Source organism: Erinaceus europaeus, chromosome 9 (assembly GCF_950295315.1).
Source record: "Erinaceus europaeus chromosome 9, mEriEur2.1, whole genome shotgun sequence".
NCBI lineage: Eukaryota > Metazoa > Chordata > Mammalia > Eulipotyphla > Erinaceidae > Erinaceus > Erinaceus europaeus.
The window spans coordinates 77,655,006-77,673,602 of record NC_080170.1 but is presented as its reverse complement, the minus strand read 5'-3'; the positions used below and the strand labels follow the sequence as shown (position 1 = coordinate 77,673,602).

The 18,597-nt window shown below is 42.8% G+C and overlaps 1 protein-coding gene across 26 annotated transcripts in view; it reads left to right on the top strand.

The window, feature by feature from the left end:
* Positions 1–18,597, top strand: part of KALRN (kalirin RhoGEF kinase) — an 866,834-nt gene that overhangs the window by 68,565 nt on the left and 779,672 nt on the right. Inside the window, exon 1 of one of the 26 annotated variants that reach the window (XM_060198243.1) lies at positions 9,853–10,906. The exons of 22 other annotated variants lie outside the window; for them this stretch is intronic. In XM_060198243.1, the coding sequence (XP_060054226.1) occupies positions 10,840–10,906 (67 nt within the window). In that variant the 5' untranslated portion in view covers positions 9,853–10,839. Of the gene's footprint in view, positions 1–9,852; positions 10,907–18,597 lie in introns of those variants that run through there. 3 more of the 26 variants (XM_060198245.1, XM_007528903.2, XM_016190726.2) reach the window with 3 other exon arrangements.

The following is an 18,597-nucleotide window of genomic DNA, read 5'->3' as shown; positions in this document are numbered from 1 at the left end:
CTTTCCCTCCCTCCCTCCCTCCCTCCCTCCCTCCCTCCCTCCCTCTCTTGCTTGTTTGCTTTCCTCTCTTTTCACCATGTCTCATAGGACCCAGAGTGCAGGGCATCTACTGCCACCTAGTGACAGAGTACAATATCTCTGGGATTTGAAATTAATATGCATATACTTTTGAAAAGTTACTCTTTTGCCAAAATGTGAAATACTAGAATATTAGAATTATTAAAGACATTAAGTGTTACATTTTTATTCTTTTTTTTCCTTTTGGTAGAATATCTTATTTGAATACCTCTAATGACAGAGAATTCATGATCTTGGCTGACTAGACAGTTCTGTTGTTATTCATTCCTACTAGAAAGTTTCATTCCTTGCCCCCTTCCCAGCCCCCAGCCCTGCTTAGCTCTGGTTTATGGTGGTGCTGGGATTGAACCTGGGACCTCTAGCACCTCAGGCTTTCATGAAAAGCTTTGTGTATAACCACCATGCTATCTCCCCAGCTCAAGGATGTTTCATTTCTTAAAAAATACATTTAAATAGAAATTATCACTTATATTTACTTATCCTAGTATTGCTTCTGAAAAATCCAAAATAAGTTTACTGCATCATCTGTATGATATTTGAAGGAATGTTTGAAGGAATCTGTCTCCCCATAATCTTCTTGCCTTCAGTTTATAAACATATGTGGTTCCTTCAGACATTACTCTTGAGTCATGCTTTTCAGTTTCCCTTCAGCATTTCTTTTTTGTAGTTTTATTCTGTGTTACCCATGTGCCTGTCTACTTGTGCTGTTCTGATCGGATACAGTGCTACAGACATAACCAGCTTAGTGATTACTGGTCCTTAAAACCTATCTGGAAACCACAACTCAGTGGACTCCTGCACTAGGCATCAACTTTTTGCTCTCTTTCTATACCTTTTAGGTTTGTGGTACTAGAATTTTAAAATTTCCACTTGTTTTTGAAATTTTTTTTATTGCTAGAAAGCTGGATTATAAAAGTTTATGTAATGTATTTTGAATTTTGTATTTCAAAGGTAAAGCTACAATGCCCTTATTATTATTATTAAATTTATTGGGGGATTAATGGTTTACAGTAAATATAGTTATTGACACATGTAAAATTTCTGTTTTCTGCAGAACACTCTCACCCCCAGCCTAGGTCCTCACCCACCACCAGGCACCAGAACCTGTAAGTCCCCCTCCCAATACTCCTCAGTCTTTTACTTCTGTGCAATACACCAAATCCAGTCCAAGTTCTTTGTGTTTCCTTTTCCTGTTCTTATTTCTCAACTTCTGACCATGAGTGAAATCATTCCATATTCATCCTTCTCTTTCTGGCTTATCTCACGTAACATGATTCCTTCAAGGGGGCCAGATGGTAGTGCCCCTGGTTGAGCACACACATTACAGTGCACAAGGACCCAGGTTCAAGACCCCAGTCCCCACCTGCAGGGGGCAAGCTTTGTAAGTAGTGAAGCAGGGCTCCAGGTGTCTCTCTGACTCTCTTCGTTGCTGTCTTCTTCCCTCTCTATTTCTCTCTGTCTTTATCCAATAAATAAGTAAATAAAATATTATTAAAAAAACATGATAGAGGTGGAGAAGGTAAACTATCATTTTTGTTCCAGGGTTATTGCTGGGGCTCGGTGCCCATACCACAAACCCACCCATCCTGGAGGCTATTGTTCCCCCTTTTGCTGCCCTTGTTTTTTTAATCATTGTTGTGGTTATTATTATTGTTGTTATTGATGTTGCTTTAGTGACAAGCTCAATGCTGAGGGTTATACCTTTTTATTGAAAATGATGTGCAGATAATTTCTAACTTTTATGTGGCTTTGAAATTCATTATAGTGCATGCCCCAAATGATCTTTACATTGGCAGTGATGGGGTCAAAGTTCGGGGTGAATGACGGATGGGCAATGGAGCCAGTCAGATTTTCTGCAAGTCCTCCTCCAGGTCTGGCACTCAATCACATTATTGTAGTGACACATGGTGGCAGTTTTCCAGAGTTCTGTTGTCCCCCTGGGTGGGGTTTGAGAGCACCATTTTCCTGGGGGGAAGTGAACAAGCATTGGAATTTTTATTGAGGAAAACATCCAATATAGCTTTATTTTTAGGGCAACCAGCATGGAAAACGTAACCTCAAGTATCTATGATATAATTTCCAAAGGAAAAGTTGCTGTGGCTTTTTCTTACTATATGTAGAAATATTGTTTCCCAGGCTTGGGGTTTGGGACAAGCTCTGGAAGGCCTGCGTTGACCACCCCACACCCACCACTCTGTTGGCCACCAGAGAGGTGTCGTAGAGGAGGAAAAGAACAGGCCACGGTGGGGGTGAGTGCCCAGAGTGATGACTCTGGACACAATAGTAGAGGATAGTGCGTTTAATAAAGAGAAAGGCAGGGTTTATAGGGGGTAAAAAGAAGCCACGTGCTGGGGTAGGGCCCCAGGGCAACAAGCTGAATAGGGGCAGATGTTTGACAGCAAGAACCAATAAGATATTTTTAGACTCTAGCTTCCTTCTAACGACTCCAGCTCTTGACTATCCTTTACTTGGGGCATGGGACTTAATGAGGAAGGGGCTCTTTGGGTTTATCCATATTCCATTGAGCAAATCAGGTTTATCCAGACCAGGTGGAAGGGGGACGATTGCAGCCTCTGGGTCTAACAAGATGGAGATCAGGGAGGGGTGGGGGGAGGCTTACAGGTGAATGCCTTCCGTCCTCACGGAGAGGTATCCGGAGTTACAACCAGGCTCAATCCATCATGTCCCCATATTGGGGTTTGGATTGACCTGCCAATGCCCATGTCCAGTGGAGAAATAATTACAGAAGCCAGACCTTCTACCTTCTGTACCCCATAAAGATTGGTCTATACTGCCAGAGAGGTTATGTTAGGGGAAGATGACCAGAGGGTTCTGAACTCCAATTCCATTAGGACCTGGAGAAAAATGAGAGAAAAAAAAATTGTAGGACACTCAGGTAGCAGGCATGACTTAAAAATGAAGAGAAGACACAGCCATAGGAAAAAAAAAAGGGCAAATATATGTAAATATAGATAAATATAAAAATAGTAGTCAACCCATATCTATGATCTTGGGAGAAATAATGCAGTTTCCAATGGAGGGAGTAGGGACACAGAACTCTGGTGGTGGGAAAGGTGTGGAATTATACCCCTGTTAGCTTACAATTTTGTAAATTGATATTAAATGACTAATAAAAACAATAATAAAGAAATAGTTTCCTTTTTTGTTTTCTTCAGTTGGGTTGAACTATCAGAGGCTTTTGGCAAAATTATAGTCAAGTAGATCATCTCCCAAATCATACAGCCAGCTTTATTTGCAGTGCAGAGTAATGATGGTGACAGTTCAGCTTCAGAAAAGGAATAATAAACCATTTTTTAGCTCCTGATTTTTTTCTCTTTCTTTAAGGAAATAAATAATAGCATTAAAAAAAAAAGAAATACAGAGACTGGATCAAAAGGATACAGAAATACTGTGTCCTACAGTGTTCCTGTACTTAGGTTACAGCACTGTGCTAGGTGGTTGGTGCCAATTTTAGGAGGGAGTGGAGTAAGTGTAAAATTCACACAGAAGTTTATAGTCTGGTGAAGATAGTCCCACAGTCAGCATGGATTGAATGGACTGACCAGTGTTTCTCTGAAAGAAACTGGTACTTGGATGAATAAACCACCCTGATGAAGTATCAACCCCTTGTTTCTGATAGGTCATGCAAAGATCTGGTCATTTTTCACTTACAGGGATAATAAACATAACCTCAGGCTTAGGCTTCAGTTGTTTGGCTCAAATTAAATAGACTCACTCTAGGCAAACTTGTATTCTCTTCTGAGAGCCATTCCTTTTCTACTACCTGGTGACTTCATTGCTTTTGCTCTCCACCTTCCTCCCTTTTTTTTGCCCCTGGAGTTACTGGTAGCAGGCAGAAACTGCTCCTCAGATAGTTTTTGGAGAGCAGCTTGGGTGTTCTGTTCCATTATGTTTTTCTAGGCATAGTCAAGGCATGGCACAGGCACCTAATAAATGTTCCTTGAATGAATGAAAGTTGTTTTTGCTCTATCATTCATTCATTATTTATTGAGTGTCTTCTCTGTGCCAGAGAAACATACAGATAATCAGAGTATAATATAATGCTGAGGAAGTACAGGGTATTGTGGGTATACATGCAGGGGTACTCAGCCCAGCTGGGTAAGTCAGGGTTAGGGAAGGCTTCCTAGATACTTGAAGAAATAGCACAGGTAGTAAGATGAAGGCAGGGTGGGAATAATGCAACAGGTCAAAGGGAAGCACTAAGTTAGTATGGAGAGTGAACGCTTGAATAGCATGTACTGTGTGCCAGGTGCTTTTATTTCTTTATAATTATTAATTTTTATAAATTTGATATTGGTTTACAATTCTTTGTAAGTTTAAGAAGTCTGACTCCACACCTCTGTATGTGTATATTGCCACAATGTACCTACCACCAGACTCTCATGCCATTTACCATGATATAAGACTCTTGTACCCACTTCTTCTTTTCACCCCTTTCTCTTCTGGTAACCATCATATATTCCTCAGAATCTAAGCACAGTTTTAGCATTATCTTATTTAAATAGTATGACACTTTCATTTTGCAGATAAAAAGTGTTGGCATAAAGCAGTTAAATATATTGATCAATCTTACACAGTGATAAAGTAGATTTGACATGATATCTTGGTTGTGATTAAGCATTTTAGCATCTCTGTATGCCTGTGTGCGTATTGTGTGTGTTGTGAGTATTGCATGTGTGTGACTGATTTCCAGTGGGACCCCCATGTGCTGCTGCATACAGATAGGCTCTCTTGGTTGCCATCCACTTGGAGAAAAGTGTGCTTGAAACCAACAGTGCTTCTCTGATAGATCCTAACTGTTGAGTCTGCCTTCTTTAGGCAGATGATTAGATTTTCCCTGCCACAGTGGGTGGTTTTGTTTTGTATTGTCATCTATGAACAGACTGTTGAGAGTGTCTTCAACATTGTGGGGAGGATGGACTTGGGGCAACAAGGAACTATTTAACTGTGCATGACCAAATTGCATTCTCCATTGTGGGTTTCTAGCCCTCAGCTGGGAGGAGAGCATTAGGAGCAATGGTGTAGAAATCCCTACCTGGAAATTAAATATTCTCTCCTGGTGCTAGGCTTCTCTGTGTGAAGGATGGGTGAAAAGGAATATTTTAACTGATTGACAACTTGACATCTAGAGAATCAGCCTACAAAGGGGTAGAGATATTGGTTCTGCTTTCCCCCAATACTGAAAAGGAATAACCTGCCCAAAGTCATTGGTACCTTTGTAGGTTTTATTGTGCCCCTACCAACAACAGTTCATAGTGTCTGGGACTTATTCCCCACCTTCCAAATTCTTATACTTTCCCCATGGCTTTTCCATGACCATTTCTCCTTAACAGGCAGACCCTTATTGAGGAGTGTCCTCAGTGGTTTCCTTACTGCCTGCTAACACTCAGGGAAAAAAAATTAAAAAAGCATGAGCTGTGCTTTGGAAAAATTAATGCTTTCAAGATGAGCTCCACACAGTTTTAGCATGTCTGTCTGTCTCTCTTACTAGTTGAGAGAAAAGAAGCATTCTTAGACAATGTCTCCTCAAGGGAGCCCAGGGGCTGGTTTTGTTTATTGAGTGTTTTTAGTAACTCATGAAGTTCTAAGTCTTTCTTTTCTGGCCTTGATCCTTGCCCCCCCCACCCCATTTTTGGTTTTCTCAGAGATGATGAGTGGATTCTCAATTAAGCAGGACATTCAGAATTGTGAGATTCTTATGTAGACAGAATTACCGAGTTTTAGGGATAAAGTGCACCATAAGACCTGATAGCTGGAAAACAGGCTCAACACTGACCTCAGACTTACATTGTAATGAGATGTTCAGAGTCTTCCATATGAGCTACTTGGAGGCCATTTTCCTTTTTCTCTCCCCCCCCCCCCCGCCCACCTTTTGATAAGCTAGATTGGATACGGGAAGATATTATAGAGAAGAAGAGAGAAAAAGAGATACCTGCAGTTATACTTCACCACTTGTTCAGTCTCTCCCCCCCCCCCCCCCAAACAGCTGGGGAGCAAGGCCTGGTACCTGGGTAATGTGTATGCTTAACAGATGCTCCCATATGGTGGTGCGACTTGGAACTGGGTCCTTACGCATGGTAAAGTGTGAGCTCTATGAGGTGAGTTGTTTTCCAGCACTGGGCCTAAATATTAAACTTCCATCATGAAAACTATAGAGGGAATAAGAAGATCAAGAATATACTTTTTTCATGGATCCAGGATGGCGAGCCTTGAAAGGGCAGAGGAAGAAGGGAAGGTTCAAGCTCAAGGGGCACAAAGCAGGAGTATAGGGGTGTCCTGCTGTGGTTGGAGTGTTAGGGCAATAAGGGGGTTCTATTGATGGGTGGAGAAATCTAAATCCTTGGAGGAGGACTAAAGGTGGGCTTGTGTGTCCTTTCATTTAGTGACTTGGTTTAGAGCCCACTTCAGTGAAAAGTGTCTAGCCTTCATAAACTGGGGTTCCCTCAGATAAGAGACATATCTCAGTGGAGGTAGAAGGTGAATGAGAGGGAAGCCGGGCAGTGGCACAGCAGGTTAAGCGCACATGATGCAAAGCACAAGGACAGGCGTAAGGATCCCAGTTTGAGGCCCTGGCTTCCCACCTGCAGGGAAGTCGCTTCACAAGCGGTGAAGCAGGTCTGCAGGTATCTTTCTCTCCCCCGCTGTCTTCCCTATCTCTCTCCATTTCTCTCTGTGCTATCCAACAATGACAACATCAGTAACAACAACAACAACAATAATGATAAACAACCAGGGCAACAAAAGGGAAGACTATCCTTCAGGAGCAGTGGATTTGTAATCCAGGCACCGAGTCCCAGCAATAACCCTGGAGGCCAAAAAAAAAAAAAAGGTGAATGAGAGTGACAGCCTCAGAAAAAGCAGACTAATGAACACCTGTGTTTCCCTCCTGCTACCTGGCCTGCTATTTGAGTGATATGTATAGCCACTGTATAGATGTGAGGTGGAGGCAGGGCAGAACATAAACTTTCTGGAGTCTGGAGAGATGGGGCTATTTTCTCAGCATCCTGACAGCTTCTCCCTATCTTGTGTGGGACCTTTGACAGAACCTTGAAGGATTCCCCCACGACCTTCCAGAAGTCTAACTCAGGACCCAGAATCCTCCTCTCTACTGGACTCAAAGGGAGATCTAGAGTCCGATCTAAATAATCAGATGAACTGGTGTTTGCTGTGTGAAAGAGATGAGCAGGGACTGAGCAGGTAGATCATCATTTCAGAATCATCTAGGTAGCTTGTTAAAAATGCAGGCCTAGTTATCTGCATGGATAACCTATCCTCTAAGGTGACTCTGCTGTCCATTAAACTTTGAGGACCTCTGAGATAGAGAATGAGCAAGGCTAGTTGGAAAGGGCCTCTTGGGAGAGGTAGATTTGAATATCTATGCGAAAAGTGATACTTGTCTTCGATGCTGTCCTCAAGTATGGACCTAAGGAGTCTGTTCATCTGGGGACACTCATGAGCCTGGAGGGTAGTTTTCTCAGTCACTAGCATGTGCTGCCGCAGACTTCACTGGGGTGATAATTGCCAAGGGGACAGAAGTGGTGTGGGAGGTGGTTGAGAATGGTGTCTGCTGGTGTGTTTGATTCATGTTGCAATTGAAGCACAGCTTGCAGGGCAAAATGGCAACCTGGATGATCCCACTTCCTGGGCTGGGGGGGGGGGGAGTTGGGAAGGAGTCTATGTCAGTAGACAGACTTGACTCTCATATAGCAACTGTACTGTCTGGTGTGTGTTGCCGTGTGTGTGCTCCACTTGTCAGGGAGCCTCATGTGTCTGAGGACCTGGCTGGTGGTTCTTGTTGTCCAGGGAGGTGTGTGGGAAATTGTTGATATGTGATTGGTTCTCTCCTCCTTCTGTGCTGCCTGCCTTCTGTTCCATACACTTGTGCCGGTTTTATCTGATTGGGAACACAGTGTTTTCATGTTGGGGTGGGTGGAGAGAGGGAGAAAGAACAGAGCCAAGTTAAGAAGAAAGAACAGGGAAGAGAAGGAAACACATCTATGTTGTGACATGAAGTAGTTGTGATCATCTAGACTGGCATTTGCTTTCTGGAATCAACAGGCTCTTGTTGGTCTGTCTGGGACACTGCTTTGTTTTGTCCTTCTGTCAGTAGTACAGAACTCTACTCTCTTTGGAAGGATGACAACTATTTCTTTCTTAGCCCAGTCACCTGTTAGTCATTTAACCATAAGTAAGTCATTTAACCTCTTGCAACATGGGCTTTCTATTTTATAGACTGAGAAAAGTGATTCCCATACTACAGACCTTGCAGGACTGTCAGGAGACCTAAAGAAGATGATGAATGTGGACATACTTTGTGAGCTGAAAAGGACTGGCCACACCTGAGTGGTGGATCTTGTTCCTGAAGGAAGGTGGAGAGAGGCTTTGGGTCAGTATACACTTCTTTCTGTGGAGAGGGGGAGGGGCTAACATTCTTGTGTTAACTACACACTGGATTCTTGTCCATTTAAGGTCATAACTAAATAACACCCACAGAAGCCAGAAGTAGCTTTGGAGCAGCGTTGTCTGCTCTGTTCTAACGCTTTCCTTTTAGAAGAAACCAGAGTACAGTGGTGGTGCAGGGGCAGGAATAGACCGGTAGAGATTGTGGCTCTGTTGCTTTCTCCTATTCCCTTTTAGCCCCTGTCACTGGACATGCCTCCTCCCCAATGTTAATTCTGTTAGAAGAACATAGTGGAGGCCTAAGCCCACATGAAGAGCTATTCTGGTGGGAGATTGTCTCCTGGTAGCTGCCTGATGGAGAGCAAGATATCTGGCTGCCAACATTTCTGTTAGTACAGTGAGAAGGTGTTGCTAACATGGCCAAAGCGGAAACAGAAGCGTGTGACTGCTGTGTAGATTTTAGGCTTGAACTACAAGGTTGTTTCAGATCTGGAGCCCCATCAAGCTTTACTTCTGTGAGCACGTCTTCTAGTTACCAGGGTAACAGCTTCATCCTGTGAGAGGCCAGTCAACAGTAAAGCTGGTTTCCAGCAAGGCAAGAATAGGACATCCTCTCATTCTTCTACAGGTTGTAGACACCAAGGCCTGAGGTCCATGCCATAAAAACAAAACTGTGTGGCCTAACTGACTAACTTGTTTAGTTAGTAGCTGCTCAGGTACTTACAGAATTGAAGATATTATAGGTGGTACTTTGGGGACACAACAAGGATTGCAAAGCAGATGCTACAGTCATGAAGCCCGTGATCAGGTAAAAGAATAGAGTCCTATACAGAGGTAGTGAAGTCCCATATTAAGAGAGTGTGTGTGTGTGTGTGTGTGTGTGTGTGTGTGTGTGTGTGTGGGGTCAGGCGGTAGCACAGTGGGTTAAGTGCAGGTGGCACAAAGCCAAAAGACTGGCATAAGAATCCCGGTTCCGAGCCCCCAGCTCCTCAGCTGCAGGGGAGTCGCTTCACAAGCGGTGAAGCAGGTCTGCAGGTGTCTATCTTTCTCTCCCCCTCTCTGTCTTCCCCTCCTCTTTCCATATCTCTGTCCTGCCCAACAACAGACAACATCAACAACAATAATAACCACAACAAGACTACAACAACAAGGGCAACAAGAGGGGGAAAAATGGCCTCCAGGAGCAGTGGATTCATGGTGCAGGCACTGAGCCCCAGCAATAACCCTAGAGGCAAAAAAAAAAAGTGTGTGTGTGTGTGTGTGTGTGTGTGTGTGTGTGTGTGTGGTGTACAAGGAAAAGCTTGCTGATTCTGTGGCTTTTGAGCTATGTTATTAGGAGAAATTAGGAGAATTTGCTGTGACGAGGTGGGGGTGAGGTGGAGAAAGCATGTGATTGGCATGAAGGGCAGGAGCAAAGGCATAGTGGTAGGCAACTATGTGAACATGTGGGAATGGAGATAGAAGTGTGGGAACCGAGAAGTTGACAAGAGGCAGAATGCTAGAAGATTACTGTAGTGAATACTTGAGCACCAGTACCTCTCCATGTTGTGTCTTTTTTTCCTTGGAGCCTCACAGCACTTCTGTGAAGGGAAGTTGCTCTGCTTAAGAGGAGGAAGATGGAGTGTAGTAAAGTATCTTGATTGAGGCCACACAGCTATGAAGATAGAAGGGTTTAAGTCCATCAATTGAGACTCCAGAGCCTATGAGGGCTCCACTATTAACAGAGAACCCACAGAGGGACATAAGGCAAAGAAGTTTGTGCCATTTTCTCATGGTATGACTCCTGCAGTCTTAAGCATAGAGTGCCTCTGGTCCCTGCCACACCAGGCAGTAAAGCTCTGGGTCTTCAGGACAGGCTCCAAAGTCTAGGATGGCTGAGCTCCTGGCTCCCTACTGTATCTATCCTACTGGAAAAGTCACTGGCCTCTGGTGTGGGAGGCAGAAAAAGGAAGGATAGCAGATCTTGGAATGAAATGAAAGACTTGACCTTGACTGTGGCTCTTCATTCTCAGGACCACTTTAAACCTTGCTTCTTTGTGAGCCACCTCCCTGGATCCCCTCCCCCACATCTCTGTCCTCCCCATGGGCCCATGCAGGCTCCATTCTCCCTCTGCATGAGGCAGCAGTGTTCTGCACTTGTTCCTTTGTTGCTGTGAAACCATCTCAGGCACCGTCAGCTTCTGTGTGGGAGGACTGGTGGCTGTCTTTGCAGGCAGGCATTTGCTTAGAGCAGCCTGCATATGAGCCCAGCGTCAAGTGATTCTGGCCTTCTTAAGTCGGTGGCTGTGGGACCGAGGCTCTGCTGAGGGGACTGGTTGTGAAGGATGAGTTCAGGGTGGGATGACGGACCGCTTCTGGGACCAGTGGTATCTGTGGTATCTCCGTTTGCTCCGGCTGCTGGATCGAGGTATTCCTGAGTGATTGTGTGTGTGTGTGTGTGTGTCACGGGGGGGAGGGAGAGACAGAGAGAGAAGACAGAGGGACACACACACACACACACACACACACACACACGGAATGCAGAGCAACAGTGAAGAGAAAAGGGAATAAAACAGAGAGAAGACAGAGGGACACACACACACACACACACACACACACACACGGAATGCAGAGCAACAGTGAAGAGAAAAGGGAATAAAACAGAGACCAGAAACCAGCTCATGGAAAGTAAAGGAAAAACTGTTTTTTGGGTACATTTATTACCCAGCTGGGAACTGGGAGCACAGGACCATTTGGGGAGCATCTGTATATTAGAATCATTTCTTGTGTTTTCCATCAGGCTCAGGATTGTTGTCAAGGACAAGATAAACTCTGTCTTGCATGGTTCTTGATATGATAATCTGGGTAGCCATGCAGCCAGGAGAATGGTTTGCAGCAGGAAGCAAGGGACAGACAGATCAGGCTCAGATCTCAGCTCTGCCAGTTGACCAACTCTGTAGTCTTAGATCAGTTGACAACACCTTTTAGAGCTTGCTTCCCCATCTGTGAAATGGGCATGATAGTATCTCTCTGCTAGTGTTGCTGTGAAATTATTTGACTCATAGCTGTAAAACACATAACATAATGTCTGGTGGCAAAGTTAGTGCTATTATAAACATTCACTCCTCTTTACAATGCTTCTCAGTATCATGGAACTATATAGTACTTGTCCTAAACCCAGTTACCTTTGTGGCTAATCTAGGCAGAGCTGATACTGAATTTGCAGTTAGTGGAAGGTGAAAGGAAAGTCAGTTTTATTTAACTAGTTACTCTGACTTTAGTACATTTCACCCTTAAATATTAATGTGACTTAAATCTGATAATGTGATGTAAGTCCAGGCATTCTCATTGTAAGGAAAAGTCAGTGTTAATTTTATTGAATAATTGATTTTTAGAAAGTGGTGAGTGGTATTTTAAAAAGCTTGTCTCTTTGAAGAGGTTTTTTGGCAAGAATGAAATGAAACCTCTTATGGAAAAGATATTCCTAGGGAAACTCTGTTCTGTAAAACCAGGGTATTCTTCACCATCAGGAGCTGTCTTAGGTAATGCCAAGTGCCAGTAGAGAATTGCACAAAGTATGTGAGCGAGAGCCCTCAACAGGAAGAAATCAAAGATGGAGGAGACTAAACGAGCACATGTGAACTGCAGTCTCACACTAGCATTGAGAGATAAGCCTTTGAGAAGCCAGACTTGAGATGAGAGTTTAAGTAGAGAACCAGAACTCCTGTTGGAGATCATAGACAGGCAAGGGAAAAGAGACCGTATGTGTGAATCACCCTCTTGTCTGTGTGACCTCAGAGAAGTTGCTTAGTTTCTCCATGTCTCTCCTACATCATTGTAAAAGGTATTGATAATAGTAGCACCAATTCAGAGGGTTGTCTTGGATTTATGTGAGAAACTAAAAGGGGCGGGATACTTAGCCTGAAGCCTGGTATGAAAAAGATACTCCTGAAATGTTTGTTTTCATTCTCAAGACAGCAGATTCTTACTCTCCTACAACCATCTTGAGAAAGACAGGAACAGGTGGTATATAATAATCAGGAGCTGAGAAGATCCATTTAAGAATTGTTAGACTTAATGTGAGTTTTTTTTTATTAGACTTAATGTGAGTTTTTTTTTTTAGACTTTTTATTAGTGATTTGATAGTGGTTTATACATTATAGGGGCTGGTTAAGCGCACACATTACAGGTTCAAGCCCCTGGTCCCCACCTGTAGGGGAAAAGCTTCACAAGTGATGAAATAGGGCTGCAGGTGTCTCTCTGTCTTCCTTTCCCTCTCTATCTCCGCTACTCCTCTCAATTTCTCTCTATCTCTATCCACTAATAAATAAATAAATAAATAAATATATTTTAAAAAAGATTACACATTATAAGATTACAGGAGTACAGTTCCACATTGCACCCATCAAAGAACTAGACTTCTGTGACTTAGAATGAAATTTGAACTAAAATATGATGCTAAATGTAAGAAGATACTATATGTGCACATACAAGCTATACTACTAATGCTTTGTTTCTATTTTTTAGAAAATGCTTGACTCTGCAAACCTAAATTCCAGTTCTAATCCCATAACTTTCTAAGTATATTTGAATGAATGGATTACTGTCAAACTAACAGTTCACTAATCTGAAAAAAGAAAGGGTATATTAACAATACCAACACTTTTACTATAGAATTTTTGGGAAATGAATTGTGACCTTGCATGCAGAACTACCAAACATTCTTAGAAATGCCAGGGTAATGAATTGATGGATTAACCTATTCTTTTGGAAAGAAAAAGTTGGTTCCTAGAATTGTGTGCTCATTCATACATGTTTTGTCACCACATTTGGTTGTCATTAGAATTTATGATTTTTAGACACACTGTCTCTAGGTTTATTTTTACCTAAAAATTTAGTCTAATAGGTCCTGATTCCATGGGGCAATGTATTTCTAGTATTTGAGGAGGTTGGGTGTTGACTGTGTTACCCATTTATTATTAATGGGTATGACCATATTATGTATGTACACTTGTGTACACCCACATCTATGTTCAAGCTGTATTTGTGTTCATAGCAGTCTCCTGTGGCAGTTAGTGTTAGTATTATATTGACAATGACCTGCCTTAAACTGGCATGCTAGACTGAGCTAACTCATAGGAGATGCCTGGTACATATTTGTTGCATGAGTGAATGGGTGAATGTTGATCCTGACCTCTGGGCAGTGAACAAAATTCTCTTGGATCTCCGAGGGTGGCAGAATTTAGCACTCCATCTGTTTTAGCATTTGTCTCTTTTTACCCATACCACTGCTGTGCCTCATGCCATCTTGAAAGTAATAGACCTAAAGAAAGTAAGGAGGGAGTAGGAAATGAGAAGTGGGAAATGATGAGTTTATCCCAGGAAGTGGAAGTAATCAACAAATTATATGCCAATCTGAGTCATTTTCTTGGCTGTGACTGGGAGATAAATGGATCTCTGATTTGATACACCTAGGGAAAGGGAAGAAACATTGGAACACATTATGGAGCAGAAATAAACTTTATGAAGAGATGACAGTGTATGCCAGATGATTACAGAAAGCCTTTCGTCTTCTCTTGTTATTACTTAGTCGAAGGTAAGGGTTTAAAGGATAGGAATAATTATTCCCCAGGGCTTTATGTGATTATGAACTATTGATGCTCTGACATGAGTATTTTGATGATTTATTTCATTAATGGCTAATGCTATTTGTCTGGTGTTTATGACTGGGCCTTTGTCAGCTCTGCTGGTTGTGCCTTATGCTTATAGACTGTGATTTAAGAAATGGCTCCTATGGTGGGTACTGCCCACTACAAGAAAGATGCACACACAAACAAGAAATATGAGTGTTATATGAGAGAAGTCAACCTTGAATTTTGTTGTGATTGAATTTTGGTGTGTTCACAAGGACCTAATAAGTAAGGTTTTCTTTGTAGAGTGTTGGGCAGTGTTCTGTGTGAACATTCACCACTTGGTAGTACATGAAACAGTTTTAGCCGATTTATAGGTGTTACTGGGATTCTCTTGCTGGTCACTGACTGGCAATGCCAGGAGTATGTCAGTATCTGTCTGTCATACCTCCCCACCTTCATTAAGACCCTCACTAAGCCCACCCATTCTTGGGATGCCCTTCATTTCCTCTTCTAGTTGCTTTTTTTTTTTACCTTTGCCAGCTTGGCCTGGGCCTTTACTTTCTTACCTTTGGCCCCAGGGATATGCCTTTTCTAGCTAATCTGCTGTTCAGCTGCTGTTTGTTCCAAGGACTTCTATTTTTTTTTTTTTACCCCCAAAAGACTTTATTGCCATTTGATTGTACAGTGGAGGCCCAAGTGATTTTTCTCTTTTTGAAAAATCTCATATATTTATTTTTTGAAATTTTATTGGTGGTTTAATAATGGTTTACAAGATTCTGAGGCTATAGGGGTATAATTCCATGCCCCAACCACCACCGTAGCTTTGTGCCCCCCCACCCCCCATCCCAGGATTTTTGAATGGCACAGCCCTACTACCACTTTCTACCAGAACACCTTTTCCTGATAATAACTTATTATTCTTGATCCTAACACCAGTCTTATATCTTCTTTCACCTGTGCCTTGGGCAACTTTGTCCTGTGAGTTCTGCCCCCTCTCCTTTGCCTGTTTTCCTTGTCTACTGTTTTTTTTTTTTTTACATTTTTTTAATGAGCAATTTAATAAATTGTGAGATAACAGAGGTATTATTCCATACCACTCCACCAGAGTTCTGTGACCCCATTCTGTCCACTGGAAACTGTAGTCGTTCTCCCAAAGTCACAAGTATGGGTTGACTATTATTTCTATAACTATCTATATTTATAAATATTTGCCCTTTTTTTCCCCTATGGTCCTGCCTTCCCTTCCTTTGTAAGTCACACCTATACCTTTTACTACGTCTGAATGTTATTCCTTTTTTTCCTCATCTCTCTCAAGGTCTTGAGGTCTTGATGGAATTAGAGTTCAGAGCTCTCTAGTCATCTTCCCCTAATATTTCTCCTGCTCTGGGAGTACCGGTATTCTTTTGGGGGTACAGAAGGTGGGAGTTCTGGTTTCTGTAATTGCTTCTCTGCTGGGCTTGGATTTTGGCAGTTTGACCTAACCCCAGCTGGCTTGGTTTCTATCTTTCCCTTTTCCGGTGAGGTTCTGGAGAGATGAGGTTCCAGGACATATTGGTAAGGTTGTTTGCCTAGGGAGTTCAGGATGGAATTATGATAGCATCTGCAACTTGGTGGTAGAAAGGTGGCAAGATACAAAGCAAAACAAATCAATAAAATTGAACAATAAGTGGGAACCAAAAAGTAGGACTAGAGTAGATGAGACTAGGGGTCTTAGGGTATAACAAAGCTAGGAAGTCTGTTTTAGATATGTTCTTAGGGGCCCATGACTAAATTTTTGTTTGAGCTGATAGCTAACATGCAAGAGGACTGGAAACATTGGGGTGATGTAGTCAGAGTTGAGACTAGGGCTAGAAAGCTCTAGTAGGGCAGAGAATAGCTCCCAAACTTGAAGAAAGTATATAAATACAACTAACTGTTTACCTCATTGATCTGACCCAGGAGCCATATATACTCACATTTAGCACAGAGCCTTTCCATGTTAGTTTCTTAAAAAAATGAATTTTACTGGTGGCCGGGCAGTAAGTAGTGCAGCGGGTTAAGTGCATGTGGTGCAAAGCACAAGGATCGGCGTAAGGACCCCGGTTACAGGTGGTGAAACAGGTCTGCAGGTGTCTATCTTTCTCTCTCCCTCTCTATCTTCCCCTCCTCTCTCAATTTCTCTCTGTCCTATCTAACAACAATGACAACAATAATATTAACAACAATGATAGACAACAGGGGCAACAAAAGGGAAAAGGTGGCTTCCAGGAGCAGTGGATTGGTGGTGCAGGCACCAAGCCCCAGCAATAGTCCTGGAGGCAAAAAAATTAATTTTACTAAAAAATTGATTCAATTTAAATGATATCAATGAAATAACAGTGTGGGAGGTATGTGGATATGGTGATAGAAGTACAAAAATAACTGATAATGTGAAAAGCTCTAGTGGTATGTTGAATTCACAATGTAGGTTTGAGGCTAACTTCTTCTTGGTGCTTTGTCTCCATTCTATCTCAACTATAGTGTTTTGGATCCTGAACTGGAAACCAAGTGGTTCTCATTCTAGATGTACATTACAGTCATTGAGGAGCTTCTTGAAAATATAGCGTCCAGTCCCTCCTTTCCTATCTAAGTCTCACCATCCGGTAATTAAATTAGAATCACTGAGAAGGCTGTAGAGCACTGACATTTTTCAGCCTTTACAAGGTAATGACATTCAGGGTTAGGACTTGCTTGTTGCTGTTCTCTAATATGGAAACCAGAGAGTAAAGACAAAAGTAACATCAAGATAAATGAGAATATTAATCACCATTTGAGAATAGTAAACATAGGGATGCACTAAGGAACAAGCTTTATTTGTGGCCAGAGAAGTAACTCATTGAGCAAGGGGCCCAGGCAGCCTAGGGAATTGTTAGGGTGACACTGAGAGAGAGTAGAGGTGTTATGGTGTCTCTGGTTTTCTCTGCCTGAGTAAAAAAAATCAAAACACACAATCCTATGGGTGTGTTTCATGCAATTTTCTCCTCTCCTCTCCTCCTCCTCTCCTCTCCTCTCCTCTCCTCTCCTCTCCTCTCCTCTCCTCTCCTCTCCTCTCCTCTCCTCTCCTCTCCTCTCCTCTCCTCTCCTCTCCTCTCCTCTCCTCTCCTCTCCTCTCCCCTCCCCTCCTCTCCTCTCCCCTCCCCTCCCCTCCCCTCCCCTCCCCTCCCCTCCCCTCCCCTCCCCTCCCCTCCCCTCCCCTCCCCTCCCCTCCTCTCCTCCTCCTCTTTTCTTTTCTTCTTTTTTTCTTTTTTCTTTTCTTCTTCCAGGGTTATTGCTGGAGCTCGGTGCCTGCACTACAAATACACTGCTCTTAGAGGCCATTTTCCCCATTTTGCTGCCCTTGTTGTTATTGTTGCCATTGCTGTTGTTGTTCTTGTTGGATAGGACAGAGAGAAATAAAGAGAGGAGGGGAAGACAGAGAGGAGGAGAGAAAGACACCTGCAGAACTGCTTCACCTTCTGTGAAGCGACCCCCTGCAGTTGGGGGGCCGGGGGCTTGAACCGGGATCACTACGCTAGTCCTTGCACTTCGTTCCATGTGCACTTAATCTGCTGCGCTACCGCCCGACCCCCCTTTCATGCAATTTTCTTCTGAAACTTTAGCTGCAACGATTTTTTTATTTTCCCATCCATCCATCCATCCATCCATCCATCCATCCATCCATCCATCCATCCATCCTTGCATACTTACTTACTTTCATCTATAGCTTATGGTGGTGTTCCAGGTTGAACCTGAGACTTTAAAGCCTCAGGCATGACAGTGTCTTGGTATAACCATTACGCTATGCCCACCCACTGAAACTTTTTTTTTTTTTCAATTGCTATCTAACTATGACTTCCTTCATAATCCTTGGGAAAAAAAAATGTCTGTCTCCAGTAGGTGATATGACTCTTAGTAGCTTTGGGTTTATCATCCTCTCTTCTGAATTCTTAGGGCTTTGGTGGGATAGTGGTTTGTCACTATATAAGTAAAAGTCTATCTGTACTTGTTCAGCATCTGTTCAGAGTGGAACACTGCTCATATTCAGAACTAGAGAAAGCTTTTCTCCTTTTAGAATGGATGAATATGTGGAGTAACTTTCCTCAAGTCTTCATGGCATTGGACATTTTTTTGGACCAGGAATCTATTTGTGCTTCTCACTATAGTTTACTTCTCTTCTCACAGGTGTTCTCTGATGTGCCAGTGTTCTAATCTCCCAACATTAGAGTCCAGTGCTTACCTCTCCCCAGGCACAGCAGTGGGGCAAGAGGTAAATGAATCTCCTACTCATGGCATCTTAATTTTTGGTCTTGTCCTTCCCAGATCTGCAGCTCTCTCCCTGACCCCTTGTGGACAAATGCCATGTGTTTAGTTTGCCTGCTGCTTCATCCTGGCCCCTGATGATAGCCCTCGTGGTCAAACATGTTGTCTTGCTTAGTCCCTCTGCTTGTGGTCAGTCCTATCCTGTCAGGAACTCTGGATACCCACCTTG